The sequence below is a fragment of the Mesocricetus auratus genome, unplaced genomic scaffold, assembly GCF_017639785.1.
Source record: "Mesocricetus auratus isolate SY011 unplaced genomic scaffold, BCM_Maur_2.0 Super-Scaffold_100009, whole genome shotgun sequence".
In the NCBI taxonomy this organism is placed as follows: Eukaryota; Metazoa; Chordata; class Mammalia; order Rodentia; family Cricetidae; genus Mesocricetus; species Mesocricetus auratus.
The window spans coordinates 12,900,145-12,917,631 of NW_024429193.1; the positions used below are offsets into that span (position 1 = coordinate 12,900,145).

General features: G+C 44.3%; 1 protein-coding gene across 3 annotated transcripts in view; it reads right to left on the bottom strand.

The window, feature by feature from the left end:
- Positions 1–2,484: 2,484 nt before the first annotated feature.
- The window catches only part of Syde2 (synapse defective Rho GTPase homolog 2), a 34,531-nt gene continuing 19,528 nt past the window's right edge, over positions 2,485–17,487 (bottom strand). For 2 of the 3 annotated variants that reach the window (XM_040751642.1, XM_040751641.1), the window contains exons 5-7: positions 9,995–10,176; positions 8,357–8,585; positions 2,485–4,424 (exon numbers count right to left, since the gene is read on the bottom strand). In XM_040751642.1, coding sequence (XP_040607576.1) covers positions 3,931–4,424; positions 8,357–8,585; positions 9,995–10,176 — 905 coding nt within the window. In that variant the 3' untranslated portion in view covers positions 2,485–3,930. Of the gene's footprint in view, positions 4,425–4,954; positions 5,009–8,356; positions 8,586–9,994; positions 10,177–17,487 lie in introns of all 3 variants that reach the window. The other variant, XM_040751643.1, reaches the window with a different exon arrangement.

Below are 17,487 nucleotides of genomic sequence, written 5' to 3' on the forward strand. Positions count from 1 at the left end.
CCACCTTCGAAACCAACAAGAACAAGGCATAAGAGTCTGTCAACACCTTAAGAGAACCTTGCCTCTTACTCGTGGTTTTAAAATTCCTTTTATGCCTGAGTTAGCCAGTTAATTTTTGGCTAAGTCAGAATGTAACCAAGAACTACTTGCAGTAATCCACTGCTCATCAACTATGAACAAACCAAATGGATTTTTGCAAACTGGTCAGGAAATGGAGGTCAAAGATCATTTCTCCTATACTGAGGTGAATAGGAACTCAATTAGGATTTGTGGGGATTTTTGAGACAGAGTTTTACTAAATAGTCCTGGCTGGCCTTGAACTTGCCAGATCCTCCAGTCTTTGGGGGAGTTGTTAGTCTTAAGGGCAATCCAATTTTATCATTTCAAAGTACTTGAAAACAATGATTTTTAACTTATAAACTTACATGCCGAGCCATGGTGACCCACACCTTTAATCCCAGCACTCAGGAGGCAGAGTAGGTCGATGTCTGGGAATTCAAGGCCAGCCTGTTCTACAAAGAGAGTTCCAGGACAGCCAAGGCTGTTACACAGAGAAACTTTTGTGTTAAAAAAACAAATTCATTTTCTTTGGGTCTCTAACATAAAACTACACATTAAGCCATGTTCACTGACAGCTATTCCATGAGACATAGCAATCCTTAGAGATGCACAATGAAGCCTTCTGTTTCCGGAGTCTAGCGGTGACTGGCATCAGCCCCAGACACAAGGAGTACATCTCACTTGCTAACAGGACATCATGAAGCATCTGAAGAGCCCCAACAGTTAGCCCCCCAATAGTTGGAAAATTACTAAGCTCTCCTGCCCTTGGACGTGAGCAGCTACACTTAAATATCTTCCCCTGGTGGTCCTCAAGGACTTGGGAACATTCCCCAGACCTCAAGGTTCCAGGCCGGTCACAAAGTTTAGCCAAGGCACAGACGTTGCCTAAGACAGATAACGAGCCAGTCAACCAGACAGCCACAAGCGTGCGTGATTCATGAAGGTCTGGCACCAACTTCCAAACTCCTCTTGTACCCCCACCACCTGTTTGTGGTTTTACACTTTAAAAACTTGCTGTAATTTCTACTCGGGGTTCACTCCTTCCCAAGGCTGCTGAACCCTGGCATGCCGGCTTAATAAAAATCCTCTTGTGTTTTACAATGAACTTGGGCTCCCTGGTGGTCTTTGGGGCGAGGATCCCGAGAGAAAGACTGAAGGGTCTTTCATCTTCTTATAACAGCTGCTACAAATACCATCTAATCTAAGGACCACTTTATCAGGAAATCATTTTAGGGTTTTGTTTTTAGACAAGGTCTATGCAGCCTGGCTGTCCTGGAACTTGCTATGTAGACCAGGCTGGCCACAAACACTCAGAGATCCACCTGTTTCTGCCTCCTGGGTGCTGGGATTAAAGATGTGTGCCATCATGCCTGGCCATTTGATTTATTTTTTCTGGAAACTCCTTTCTACTGTTTGAGCAATACTTCCAAAGCCTACAGGCTCCTCCTTCACACACACACACACACACACACACACACACACACACACACCACCACCCTCTGCTGCAGTTTCTCCTCTGAATGATCATGTTTCTATCTCAGCTTACTACACAACTGGAAAGACTATTACCTAATGTGAAATGCCTTCCATGTTCTAACCCAGTTTCAACAGGCGACTGCAAGACCAATCCAAATGAAGAAAGGAAAGAAATGAAGGTTCTTGGAGACCTGGAGAGATTCCACGTTTATCTCAGATGTGCCCTGCTCAGTCAGCCTCGAGCAGATGCAGGGCCCCCAAGCTCTCAGCAAGCACTGAGAGACCGCCTTAACTGTACACATCCGGAAGCTGTTGGATGTGGATCTGCACACAATTCAGTGAGGACTTCTCGGGACAGGGGGGGCTCAGGGGACAAAAGCCAACATGATGCCTGAGTCTGAGCCCTAAGACTCCCACACACATGCCATGTGAGATGCCAGTCTCCCCCACCCAAACACACACACACTAAAACATAGAGTGTAATTTTTTTAAATGCTTATGTAAAGGCACCTAAATTTAGCAATTCTGGAGGCAGCAAAGGCAAAAGAAAAGGCCTGTAGTTTTGACAGTGATTTAGACAAAAAATGTTTAACATAATCAAGGTGACAGAGACTGGTCAAGAACTATTCTCATTAAAAATGAAATAAGAATAGGCCTTGAAGTATTTCAGACTCCAAAAACTTCCAATTTGGGGCATATCAACGAATATATATGAATAACTCACTTAAGAATATGAAAGTGAGTCAGGTGTGTGTGTGTGTGTGTGTGTGTGTGTGTGTGTGTGTGTGTGTGTGTGTGATAACAAACACCTTTAAGTTCCAGCACTGCAGAGGCAGGCAGATCTGAGTTAGAGTCCAGCCTGGTCTATAGACGAGTTCCAGGACATCAGGGCTACATAGAGAAATAAGAATATGAAAGTGATCCTTAAAATCAATTATAATAGCATGGCACTGTTATAATATTTTTAATAAAAGTTACATTTCCGGAGCCCTTACTTGGCTTATATACGGTACATGACACAGAAGGAAGAAAACAGATACTTTCCCTCCAAAACATTTAACAATACCTTGTTTACTCATGACACGCACCTGGTGCACAGTCTCTGCATTTGTCACATAACGTTGTAAAAAGTGAAAGTCTCATCACATAAAAATAGTTATTTTTCTTTATATAATGGCTTTCAAATTAAGCACCTGATTGTTACGTGTATTACATAGAAGTGGTTGTTACATTAAATATTCTAATACTTAGAAAAACATTAAGAAACCAGTTTTACATAGCTGTCACACTTTAAACCTGGTAACTCAAGTTTCATATAAATGAAACTCTTAAAATTACACATCTGTCAGTATAAAAGTTTTTAAAACACATGACAATTTAATTTTTAAAAGCCTTCTAAATTTACATCTTTTCAAACACCAGTATGGTTTTTGTAACAACCGCCTCATAGATGTACTTAATAATAAGTTAATAAAAAAATCGTAACATGTAGCATCCTGGCAAGATGACTTCTTTAGAAACAAGGGCAATTGTGAAGTCGACATCTTAAGTGTACCACTACAAATGCACACAGCATCACAGAATGCAAAAATGCACAGGACAGGTGAAGTCTCCTTAGGTCACTAGTGCAGGTCACTGGATCCCTTACGCAGCTTAGGGCATGCTGCGTCTAAGAAGCAAAAACGGAAACACCATCACTTCTTCTCAAACACGTCTACGGGGTTTCCATTCAAGTGGCTTTTATGTAACTTATCTTTTAAGTAAAAAACGGTCTTTCCTTGAAGAACATATTTTTAAGCTAATAGATTTGGCATCATGACATACACTTTTTAAAATACACAAAATTCTACAGTCAACTCCTTCCCTCAATGTAAAATCGACACCCACAATGCACTTATAAATATATACATGTTCTCAGAATGATAAAATATTTAATTTTTATAAGCTTAAATAATTACTGAATGTTAATATAAAATACATTAATTAATATCTGTATAATTTTACACTTATAAAACGTTTTCTTATAGCAGCATTCGTATTGCAAATGAAATGTGACCAGATGGCATTGCACGAGGACTCTGACCGCAAGTCAGCCTGGCCAGCTGCAGTGTCCTCTGCAGGGGACGCCTGTCCCCCCTACAGAAGAGCCGTTCTCACAATGCATCGCAGTCATGAGGGGTAAAAAGTCCCCGACTCTACACACTCCCCAAGTTTCCTCCATGTGACCAGCGGGGTTTATTAAAACACCCCCCAAACAGTCATAGCTAAAACGGTCATATTAATGAATAGTGTTTGTAACTGAATCACATGAACTTATTAGGAATTAAGTAATTCCACGAGGAGTAAGAAAGGAAAGTGAGGGTTGACCTGAAGCCTGATGACAGTATCACAATGTCAAACACTCATATTCAGCTTGTTCTTGCTGAGCTCACGCTCCAGACTGCCAATCAAAGCATCGATACTTTCTTGCAGATCTCTGAGGTTGGCCTTCTGACTCATGGTGGACTCGATTGTCTCCATCGTCAAGTACGTCTGGAACGTGCGGGCTTTAGACATGGGGAGTTGCTGCTCCATCATGACCTCTGCTCCATCGGTTTTGCGATGATCTCTACTTTCCCCATCTTCTGAGGGAACGTCATTGTAATCCAAACCTTTGAAATTTTCTTTTGCGTTTAAAAAATAGTTTTCCCCACAGCTGCTCCAGTCTCCTGCATAGCGGTTGCTGAGGGGGCTGTCTAGTCTGGTCTGTCTTGGCCTCAGCACCCCCGGTGAATCCGTGCTGCTCAGATTCAATGCACAGGGTCGCTCTTTCTTTCGCCTCAGATGACTCAGAGACGACTGCTCCAGGCACAAACTGTCTGAGGGTTCTTTGACAGCTAAGCGTTGCACTAGAAATGAATACATGTGCTTTAGTTACAACCGTCGGCCTTAGGAAGACAGAGCAGACAGTAATAAAGCCATTTAACGATCAACCACAAACATGCGCGTGAGACATGCATCCTATTGAGAGAAAGCATCCTGCAGCAATTTTTCTACCCCCAGATATAATTAAGATTAGCATACAGATGAGAACGTTCAGTGGTACTACTTCATGCTAAATAAAAACAGTCCCCGATGAAATTCCCAACGCTGATTGACTTTCTGTGCAAGTTAATTGTTATCTAGCTGTAAGTCTAAGCTAGTAGCTTCTCTTCCATTAAAGACTACAGCAGAAAGCAGGCAGGACATGGTGCGTAAACAGCATGGAACAAGAAGGTTCTTTTCTACAAACATCCAGCCGAGGCAAAGGCATCTACAGCGACTGCTCTAGCTCTGACCTTAGTGGGCTTTTTTGCAGTTAGCAGTGTGCCATCGTTTACCAAGCAGCCCAAACTTCACTTGGATTAAATGCATGAAACTAGACTTGGCCATTGTTTACCTGAGTGATTATACAGCATTAGCTACTAATGGTCTTCTCTTTTTTGGGGGGGGCCTGGAAATAGTACAAATATTTTATTTTCCAATTCTAGTTAGAGGTTTAACAACCTCAGATAACATTATTTGTATTTAGACTATTTTCTTCTGAGATAAGCTGCATCCTACCATCTTGCATCATACTGGTCACACGGAAGACGACAGATAAACTTGACCTCACACAAAACAAGACTTCCATTCCTTACTTAGAGCAAAGTGCTTGTCCAAGGTTCTTCTGCATATAAAGTAGACTGTAAAATGCTAAAACATAGTTATTAAAGAGTATGCACATTGCCTATCTCTTTCTGTTTGTTTATTCTGTCTGCCTCTCCCTTAAAGAGCCCTCACTAAGATACGGGGACATAAACCAGTGATAACATCGATTTTGCAACACACCATGAAGGTTTGTTTGCAAAAGAAAACAACTTAAGAATGCTATACACATCCTAGCCTTCCACTTAAAATACTATTCTCAACATTTTACAGAGATATTTTACAAATTTAACTTTTATTTTAGCAGCTGTACATCGCATGTTTTCAACATTTCTGCTTATTTCATTTTTAAAGATTCACTTTTATTTTTTTTGCCTGCATGAATGTATGTGTACAGATATGTGCCTGGTACCAGTGGAGGACAAGAGCTCTTATTATCTCGATGCTTCCTCATTCCCTTCCCTTATCCTCTGTGCTATTCCTGTTCTCACTCTTGGGCCTGAAGTTTCCACCAAGCAGTTGACAGCACATTGGTAATCTCGAGAAAAACCCACATCTCTCCTGCTCAGTCAGGGCTCTACTGAAACTCTACTTTTACAGTTTCTTTGGAGAATACTCAAGAAACCAATTAAATCACTATTTACATTAGACTAAAAAATCCAATTTCTTGAAACATCGATGCGGCTGTCTGTTTAAACTATTGACACTGGGATGTTTTGCTGTTTGAAAGGAACATGAGAGAGAAATCCTGGCTGTCCCTGTGTTGCTGTTTACTGTGTTCAACAGAAAGAAGTGAAAATGTAGCCAAACACGGCTGTTGAGAACACTTCAAAGTGTAGTAAGTACTAAGAAACTTAATTTTCCCTTATATTTCATACCAGTAGATTTGAGTTCACTATGTTGCTTTCACTTAGAAAACAACATCTTTATTTAACAGAACTGTATTAGAGGGCCATTAATGCCAAGAACTAAGAATATGGGGTAGGAAAATTTTACAAGCTAGTAAGAAGTAGGAAACCCTGTCCCAAGTGTATCCATCAGGAGGAATGTGGGGCAGCAACAACTTTAAGTCTATAGCTCCACTCTGAAAGTAAAAGGGTAGACTAACAACAGCATCCAGTGCTCTTTTCAATCACAACCCCATTGTTCTTTTCAAAAGCCCCAAACACAAAACATGTAAGAAGAGGACTGTCCTATAGGAGCGTCTGTTTCTGCTGCGCCTTGCTCACCCAGCGGCAGAGACACACAGGGCGTGCTGGACGATGAGGTATGCTCCCTTCAGGGGCTAACATAACAGGCTTCTCACTCTGAAGACAGGACGTCACAAACAGAAATCTCAAAGCAAATTATCTTCTTGCCCCAGACTGGGACAGAGGGGTCAACAGTAACACAAAAGGCAAAATGTGTAAGAAAAAATTATGTAACAAGGGGTTGAAGGCAACTCTTTACAGCCCTGGAGTGGAGGAAATTCCCAGAACGGTTAAGGTGTGCACCCTCCCACGGGATGGCTCTGGTACTGTCTATGTCACACCTCCGTTTTCATGGGCCCTTAGTTACATGATGTCCGCCGTCCCTAAGATCCGAAACAGGCAATTTAGAGGGGAAACTATTGTTTCCCTCATCCTCTGACCGGCTCTGTCTTTTGTCTAGGGTACTTTCAAGGAAAATAACAGGCTGTAGAAAAAGGTTATGATTACAACCAGCAACCAAAGGCTTTGGAATAAGACACTAAACATGAGAGCGTTGTTTCAGGTTATCATTAAAACACAGTCCATGGGCTGCAGAGACGGCTCAGAGGTTAACAGCACTGTGGTTGTTCCTGCAGCGGAAACAGGTTCAATTCCCGGTACCCACATGACTGCTAACGCCTGTCTGTAACTCCAGTTCCAGGGGATCCGACACCTTTTTCTGGCCTCCACAGAAATGTATACATGGGATATACAGACAGACTCGCAAGCAAAACACAGGTACAAAATAAGTCTTAAATACACAAAGTGTAGTCGATAATAAACCTAATTTACATGTGGGCAGATAGATATGTGTGCAGCACAGAGCAGTAGGGGTAGGGCTGGGAAGGGCTCGGTGGATACACCAGCGTGAGGACCTGAGCTCCATCCATAGGACCACAAGGTGGAAGGAGAGAAGCTACCCTCTGACCTCAGGCACACATGCATACCCCGCCCCCCCACACACAGAACAAATAAACAAAAGGTAAAACCCAAATTTAAAAACTTTGTATTATTTATGTATGTTTATTTCTGCATGTATGTAATATGCACTATGTGAATAACTGATGCCCACGAGAAGAGGGTATCAGATTTCCTGGTACTGGAGTTACAGACGGTGGTAAACTACCTTGCGGGTGCTGGGTATTAAACCTGCCCTTTGGGTCCTCTGGAAAAGCAACTAGTGCTCTAACCGTTGATTTATCCCTTCAGTGCCATGCAAACCGAATTTTTAAGACCAAAATATCAAAGATAATTGCCAGCAGGAGCTGAAGTGATTTTAAAATAACCATTTATACTGTAAGTCTGTCAGAAAGAGTGGACGTCGGCTGGAGCGATGGCTCACTGGCTAAGAGCACTTGCTGCTCTCCCAGAGAACCCACGTCTGGCAGCTCACAATCGCCTGCTTAACTCCTGCTGCAAGGGACCCTTCTTCTCAGACTCCCATCTAACATGAGCACGCCACATAAATAAAAACAAAATAAACCCTAAGACTACAAAAGGAAAGCATAGACCTAAAAAGAAAAATGAATTTTGCTTCATAACAAATTAAATAGAGGTAAGAAAGCCAGTTAATAATTGAGCACTGTGTGCTAAAAACTATGCTGACCTTAAATACATCCATGGACTCAATTCTCACACAAAGTCTATGAACTTAGGTCGCCAAGGTCAGAGCACTGTATGTGGTCCAACCAGCATTCCAATCCAGGTCTTACTGCACCCAAAACGCATACAATGGCTCAAATGTCCACAACGTCATGAGCAAACACAAAATATAAATAGCAAACACTATAGAGCCCGCGTCTATTCTTCAGTACTGAAAAAGCAAAAATCTGCACCACCACCCCGTCACATCCTGTCATTTTAACCATTAGCTAGCCCGCATACCCCGAGGCTGCCAAAGAAATGCACTTCAGAGACTCCTTTACCTGGCCAGAGCTGCAGCAAGTAATGAAGAACTTCGATGTGCTTCTTAAAGTCCAAAGCACTCGCGAGCTCTTCGGAGTCGGTGAACACTCGGTGGTTGTGGGTCGTCTCTTGCCTCTGGTTGAGCAACACTGGTCCAAAGCACACGGCCAAATTCTGGCAGGTCATCTTATTGACTTCATGGTACGAAGCCACCAGTTTCAGGTGATCTAACAGCATCTTTAGGGTTGCCTGAATATGCCCAAGCATGAGTTAACCCACTCGGTGGCTAGACATCCACGTAAAATATTAGTATTATACTCTAAATGCCAATCGGCCCCCTTAGGAAAAGACATCTCCCACCAACTCCCTTCCTCATCCTCTCAAGCGACACCAGCAACTGCTGTTGGTTTAATCACAGACGACCCTGGGCTCACAAGAGGGTTGAGCGCATACTAGGAAGCCTGAGGTTGGGACCAGGGCCAGGCCTGAGGCCATCTAATATAAAAGGACGGCTTCCAAGGGACAACATGCTTCTCTCGTTTCCCCATCATGCTTTTCAACTAATAAATATTTTAAACAGACAAAATTATAAGGGGAAAATAATAGAATTTTAAAAATATGTATTTCCTGAGCTAAGCGTGGTAGTGTATGTATACCCTTTAATCCCAGCACTCAGGAAGCAGAGGCAGGTGGATCTCTGAGTTCAAGGACAGCCTGGTCTACAGAGAGAGTTCCAGAACAGCCAGGTCTACACAGAGAAACCCTGTCTCAAAATATATATATTTGCTTGTCCTGGAAAAAAAATACTGTCTTAAATCCTTAAATGAAAAAGGAAGTTGGCTCAAAGAGAAGTCATTTAAATATTAAGCACCTATGTAAGTGCTTAGTAAGAGCTATAATTTTTAAGCAGGGATGTATTTTATCAACATTTTAAGAAACGAGCTGCAGTTTCTCTATAAATTACATTAAACCAATGGATGTGTATTTACAAACTGCTATTTGGGGACTGGAGCGATGGCTCAGGTGTTAAGAGTGCTTGCTGCTTTTGCAGAGGACCTGAGATCAGTTCCTAGCACACAGACCAACAACTCCCAATGGCCTGCGACACCAGATCCAGGGGGTCTGGCACCCTCTACTTGATGCTGTAGGTACCAAGCATGTACGTGGTGCACATACATACATACATGCATACATACGTACATACGCACATACATACATACATGTACATCTTTTCCATATATACAATAATGTTCCTCAATTTTAATTTGCTAGACATTTCCTTCACTCCCTTTCTCTTTTATTGCTGTTGCTGTTTTTTTGTTTTGTTTTGTTTGTTTTTGTAGCCCTGGCTCAGAACTCACTCTGTAGACCAAGCAGGTCTCAAACTCACAGAGATCCACCTATCTCTACCTCTCAAGTGCTGGGATTAAAGGCGTGAGCCACCATTGCCCAGCTAGTAAAATAAATCTTTAAAGCAGGACTTGGAAGGCACATCCCTGCCTGGGCTAAAGTCATACACAGAAAACATAGAGCATTTAAGAAGTGGTAAAGGCAAATGCCACAAATGCCAGAGACCTACAAGACTGTGTGTGGTGATGGGGTTTAAACAATGAGCTCGTGGGCCAGCTTTCTGGAAAAGGTATGTCAAGAACACCTACCTTCTCCACATCCGGCAAGCAATTCAGCAGGCCAACAGTGAACTCGGAGTCACCGGACTCATTCTCACAACCATTTGATGACATTTTCAAAGGACTTTTCACCATGGCATCTAACACAGCCTCATACAGCTGCTTTGTTATCAGCGGGGAAGGAAGCTCTCTTAGATAGTCTTTAAGAACACCTGCAAAAACAGACCAGAGAGCAGCGGTGGGTCTCCACGGAGAGGTGAGCGCAGCCAACTCTTTATGGCAGTCAACTTTTGACCTTCTGAAAACAATACAAACAACAACATACAAAAGCACTGTCACAAAACACTGGCGATTTTTATCCGTGTGAGTTTCCTTAGCAACTAACTTTGCTTGGAACATGCTAAGACACATGTGTTGTGTCTCGATGAAAGATGCTCTTGCCACATAAACCCTATCGACCCTGCCCCCGTGAGAAGACCCTGCACGTGCAAAAAACTAGAAAGTAAGACCTACAGATGCTAGCCGTGAGCTACTCGACCACCCAAACCAAAGGGCACCAGCTGTTCAAAGCCTTCGTGAACCATCTGGGGACATCAACATCTCTCCTCTCTAGGGCCACAAGCGCACCTTAAACAGATATATACTAGATTGTTGTCTCTAAGGCTACGCTGTCATACAAAAGAAAAACAAAATCATCCCTGATACCAAGCAAACTAAAACAAAAGTCAAAAACAGAAGGCATCGGACCTGTCACCATAAAGTTAAGAGGAGCCTGAAGAATGCGGCCGGCTGATGGTAAGCTTGTTTTAAAAAGCATTTGTAACTCAGCAGCAGAGAGGAAGGCTGACCTGCTTCTCGGCCAGGTCCCGGGCTTTACCATCCCAGTGAGTCTGAGTGACATTGCTTGAAATAGGGTGAGAAAAAGAAACTACAGTTTATCAGGCAGGAAGAGTGTCTACGGGACATGTAAGGTTTCTCCATACAAAACTTAGGAAGGCCTGGCATTGGTGGCGCACGCCTTTAATCGCACTCGGGAGGCAGAGGCAGACGGATCTCTGTGAGTTTGAGACCAGCCTGGTCTATAAGAGCTAGTTCCAGGACAGCCTCCAAAACAATACAGAGAAACCCCGTCTCGAAAAACCAAAAAAAAAAAAAAAAAAAAAACTTAGGAAGACCAAAGAGCTGGCCCTGGGAATGAGCAACTTACGATAACTGAGACTCAGAGATGTAAGGATCTGAAGTTCAAAGTCATCCTGTTACACAGCAAATTCCAGGACACAGGGGGGGGGAAGAAGAAGAGACAGGGGGAAAGGGGGTAAGGGGGGGAAGGGGGAGAGAGGGGAAGAAACAGAGGGGGAGGGAGGGAGAGAGCACGTGCCCGGAAGCAAAGAACAGTATCAAAAGATGACTAGGAAGTAACTCCATCATGATAAGAGGCTCTCTCAACCCCAGCTAAGGAGGAGTACAAAAGACCCTGTGGTTAGAAAAGGTGTGTCGGGGATGAGTAGAAAGACAGATGTGGCCAAGAAGGACAAAAGCTGCTTCACCACAGGCTCTGAGGCATCAAATGACGCACACTAACAAGTAGGTAAGGTATGAACAGCCAGAAACGCCATGGAGAGCAGTCCGGTCCAGCACCACAGCACCAACATCTATCTGCCAGGGGCCAGGCCCTGGATGTGAGCCTATGGCAAGGGGTTTCTGTAGCTCAGGTCTAGGAGACAATGACCAAGAGGCAATTAGAGATAAGGATCAAAGGAGGAAGAGAAAAGGAAATCGGCCTCCTTGGCAAGCAGCTGCCGGCAGTAGGGGCGGAGCTAGGCGGCTGGTTAGATGAATGGCATGAAAGACAGCAGAGAAGTCTCCAAGGCCCAGGAGACAGGGATTGCACCCAACTGGGGACATCCCCAGAGAAGAAAGCAGAGACTCCTGAGAAAACGGGAAGGGCTGGGATCAGTTCAAGACATCAGGACGAGATCGTTTGTGCCCAACACTCAGGGTGTGGGAGGGTGAGAAGAATCTCCAACAGAGCGGTCAAGGCGGACGCGCCGCCCCCAGCTGACGGCCCCCCATCTCTGTGCTGTGAGGGGCCGGGGTGGCCTCCATCTCTGTGCTGTGAGGGGCCGGGCAGCCCCCATCTCTGTGCTGTGAGGGGCCAGGCAGCCCCCATCTCTGTGCTGTGAGGGGCCGGGCGGCCCCCATCTCTGTGCTGTGAGGGGCCGGGCGGCCCCCATCTCTGTGCTGTGAGGGGCCGGGCGGCCCCCATCTCTGTGCTGTGAGGGGCCAGGCAGCCCCCATCTCTGTGCTGTGAGGGGCCAGGCAGCCCCCATCTCTGTGCTGTGAGGGGCCGGGGGCATCAGTAAGTGACACGGTGACCCGTGAGGAGAGTAAGATACCTTCAGACGCCCGAAACAACAAGGGGTGGAGCACAGAGCAGGGTGGGGGAAAAAGCACGAGTGGGGGTGGGTAACAGAAGGAGAAAAAAGCAACCCCAACCCATTAGCACCAAGAAGAGTTAAATACGTGCAGGAGCAAAACAGGTACAAAGCTTTACTCAGAAAACTAACAAAGTCTCTTTAAAAAACAAACAAACATAGGAGATCTTCAGAATAAAGCAGATCCTAACAGCTAGGAGCCAGGGGCATAACTCAGTAGTAGAGTGTTGGCCTAGCATCTTCAAGTCTTGGAGTTGATCCCCATTATCACCAAACAAATAAACAAAATGCAAACTGATCCTAAATTCAAACAGCCTGATTATCGTGGGAAGGAAAATGTGGGGACTAAAAGCTGACGATTTCAAGTCTTGCTGAGCTGCAGTCGTCAGTGTGTGACACGGCGGGCATTGAGATGTGCAGCCCAACAGAGTAACGAGGAGAGCTCATCATCTGGGAGCTAGAGAGATGGCGGCTCCCTGGTTGCCAAGCATCTGTAACTCTAGTTCCAGGGGCTCCAGCTCCCTCCTCTGACCTCAATAGGAACCACGAAAGCCCAAGTGCACATACACACATGCAAGGAAACCACTAATACACAAGACAAACTGAAAAGAAAACAGTCAAGTGCAATAGGGAAAAGGAATCAAGCAGATACCCACTTGCTAAAGACTAAAACACCCTTACAAAGTGAGTAACAGATCTAAATGTAAGAGGTAAAAATTATGAAACTCTCAGAAGAAAATGATGAATATTCTCACAAACTTACGGTGGACACAGCCTCATATTTTCAGTGGAAAAAAGTTAGAATCATCAAAACTAAGATTTTTTTTCAAAGGACACCATCAAAAGAGTAAAAAGACAATCCACACAAAGGGGGAAAATACAAAATATTAGTATATTGTTTATTAGATTAGGGGCCTGAACCAGAATACACAAAGAAAACATCAGTCTAATAATAAAAGCAAGCATCTAAAAGGGGCAAAAGTTCCTAGTCAGTTTCTGAGGCAGACAGTCGAAAAGGTCAGTAACTAAATGATACATCAGTACTTAGGAATAAATAGAATAAAACGTTCAAACACACACACACACACACACACACACACACTGTAAAGGACAGTAAACTGCGGAGAGAAATTAAACACAACCCTGAAGGAGAATAGATGTCAATTCTTCTCAAATTGATGCTGTAATGGTAATCAAAAGCTCAACAAGCTTTTCCTCGCCCCATACTGAATTCCCCTCACATCCCCGCTCCCCCAGCCCCTACAGCAGTGCTAGGGACAGCAACTGAACCTAGGTTCCCAGGTGCTGGACACAGCCTCCGCATTCAGGAGCCATCACTTATCCACAAAGGGATTCTTGTAAAGTTATATGGATACTCAGGACCTGTGACAGCAAAAGGAAAACGCAAAGCGCTGAAGCTGGAAAGGCAGACTTCCTGTATTAGTTTTCTAACGCTGACAGGATACCAGAGCAGGCAGCTTTCTGTTATTGGTTTTGTTTCACTGAGTCTCTTACATATCCCTGGCTGCCCTAGGACTCACTCTGAAGATCAGACTGGCCTCCAACTCACAGAGATCCGTGTGACCCAAGAAGAGCAGTGTTTTAAAGAAGAGTTTAATCTGGCCCATGGTTTTGGGGGTTCAGTTCATGGCTGACTCCACGGCTAGGCCTGAGGTGAGGGGAGCTACCACCTTACAGCTGTCAGGACACTGAGGGCACCAGAAAGAAACTAGGGACAAGGAGCAGCCTTGAAGGTCACACACCAGTGACAAAGTTCCCTCAGGCAGGCCAGGCTTTCCAGCTTCCCACCATCTCCCGATAATGGTATCAAATTACAAGTCCACCCATGGGTTAATCCACTGAGGGAGGATTCAATCATGGCCCCCAAGCTCCATCCGCAAACACTTCTTCTCAAGGATCGCCAATCCAAACCACAACGGTACCAGAAAGTCCAAGTCTCATTGCACAACTCACACAATAAAGACAAGCGTGGATTCGGCGTCACTAGACACACATACGAGTCTACAACTTGTGCGTGAAATGTCCACAGCCGCTTTATCTGTAACAACCCCAAACTGGGAACAAAGAAACGGTGCTCTAGAGATGAACAGATGCACCGCACCGATGGTCTTATGTCCACTCTATCCATAGCGGGGAACACCGGCATTAAAAAAGAAACAGGCCATAGACACTTGGAATAACGTGGGGGGATTTCAAAATAATTTTGTTAGTAAAAAGGAGAAGCCCCTCCTGTACAGTTCTATTATATAACTTCTAGAAAATGAGATCAGCTTATAGCAACAGGAAGATCTCCCTAAGGATGGGAGCACAGTGGTGGTGGTGCAGACAGGAGAGACTTAGAAGGACATAAGGGACGCTTGTGTCCTTTACACTCACTGTGGCGACGGTTTCATGGTGCACACGTGTGTGAAAGCACCCAGCCGCACACTTTCTATGCATGCATCTTAGTTTAGTTTATGATGGCAATTACGCCTCGATTAAGCTGTTACGTAAAACTAACTACCGGCATTTCAGGGCGGGAGCTTGGCCAGATGGGAGAAACACTACGAGGCCGAGGAAGACTCTCGGGACATCTGATGGAAGTAACTGACAGGATCAGCCACAGGAAGGAGTACTGGAACAGTGGGGACTTAGGGGGAAATGAATGAGAAAGCCTGGAGGGACAGGAGAGGACAGACCGGGAATGGAATCAGTTTCTGGGTGACAAAAACCAGGTGAGATCTTAGGAGTGAGCCACTGGAGTCGGGTTGATGTAAGGGTCACCAGGACAGGTGGCACACACGTAATCCCACCTAGTTCTTGGGAGGCTAAGGCAGGATTGTAAAGTTGAGGTGGTCTCCATAAACAAGCCACTTGGGGTAACAAAGAACTACTAATCTAGCATTCTAAACCTGTTGTGTGCATGCTAAAGCTGCATTTAAAATGATAGAAACTATAACCAGAAACAAGGCATCAGAGACCTCACTCACTAAGTTCTGTGCCTGTTCTAAAAGCCCCTTGTCTGGAGCACTCGATTCTCTTCAGACAAAAAGACTACTAAACACACATAACTTCTGACCACACTGAAGCATTCGCTTCGTTCACTTCTGTGTGTAGACTCACTTAACTATTATTTTCACAAGTTTACACAGAAATATGAGTTCATGTAGAATATAAACATCACTGGCCACTTCCCAAACCCACAGCACTCTCTTTGGAGACACAGAGGCCCTGTGTGTAATTTATCCCAATTCCAGTGCTATTTCTCAGACAAATCATTTCATGGTTTTTTTGTTTGTATTCTTAATAAAGAAAACATCTCCAAATTCCTTTGAAAAATAGCCTAACTGAAATGGAATAGCGCAAATAACAGAGGCAAGCATGCAGCATGTCGTTTGCGGCCTTTGACTCTCGGGTTTAGAAAGGAGTGTTACAAACCAGACCCTCACTAACCTGTGTTCACGTCTACAAACACTGCCAGTATCCACACCCAAGGATCCCTTCTTAAGCAAAAGTCGTCTCAAATCACACCTCCCATCTCCAAACACTCACAGCTACTCTTATTCCTAAGCTAAGGCTTCACTGAGACAAAAATTCCCTTTCGTTTATACTCTCCTAGAAGCAGGTATCTATAAGCTTTTCCTTTAGTGAATTCTTAAAGTGAATCCCTTGCTAATTGTACAAATTATATGTTATCTCATTTTTTCTTTTAAGTAATAAGCCTCTCTTTACTAAAAACTTACTTTCTGATTTGTTAAAAATTTATCTGAGCCAGGGACGGGGAAAGGCGTGGGATCCCAAGTGCTGAGATATTCTTTGTGTGAGATGCTTGTCTTTTAGACTGGATCAATTTTGTGTAGCTCAGTGTGCCCTTGAACTAACAGAGATCCATCTGCCTCTGTCTCCCAAGTCCTGGGATTAAAGGTGTGTGCCACCACTGCCCAGCTTCTATAGCTAACTAGTGTGGCTGGTGGAACTAACGGAGAGTATCACCACTGCTGGCTCTACGGCTGTGGCTGGCTTTGCATTTTTATCCCCAGCGGCTTTGTTAGGTCATAAACAATATGTCACCACATCCCAGCACCCACATGGCAACTCAAAACTGTAACTCCAGCTCCAGAGGATCCAACACCCTCACACAGACATACATGCAGGCAAAACACCAACTCACATAAAATAAAAAAATCATTTTTTAAAAGTTCCAAAAGAAAGTAAATAAATGAAATGTCCATAAGAAAGGGAAAATACCTTGGCTTGCTTCTCTCAGTAGTGAACTGCTTTAGGTCAAAGTTACATCATTCAAGACGCTAGGAAACATTCTATACAGGTTTCTGTATGAGTCACTCAGCACCCTGAGCCGGCACTTCAACTACTCCTAAAGCTGCGATCCTAAAAGTAAACTTCAAGGTACAATATCAGTATGTAGTAAGTGACTTTCCTTAAACTCTTCCCTAAAAGTAATCATGTATAAAATAAGAAACCAGGAGAGGTAGATATCAACACATCAGGAAAAAGAAAACGACAGACAACAGAGCACAGAAAATTAAACTAGCAAAGACACTGAAGACAGGAACCTCTGAGCGAGGCGTCTGCGGCAAAAAGGGCTTGGTGTCCTGGGTTTGCTTCTCGACAATCTCGGGCTGGAGAGGACCAAGTAAAGGGGAGAGAAGACGAGTCTGGCCACAAGATGTGAACTAGGAAAACCAGGTGATGCACCTCTACCCTGGCTCCAACACTTTAGTAGCTTAAAAAGTAAAGCCACAGGAAACTGTAGGTGACAACGTAGACCCAGAAGATTCCCGGGAAGTAAGGGCAGGACAATCTCAAATGCTAACGCCTTTCCCATTCTCCCCTCGGATGTCCCCTCCTCAAGACTGCTGCATGCACACTGGCCCACGCTGTCTGTGACCTGCCGACTTGCACCATGAGTAACCTCCATTGGCCCACACAGCAATCACCTCCGCTGGCTCTGGTTTCCCAAAGTCTCCGTCTCTTCCCAACTTTCCAAGCTTCTTTCTTTGCCTGCCTCCAAAATTGAGAGACTGCCCCAAGTTCCTGTCTTTTTAAACTGTTATGGACAATCCCAGG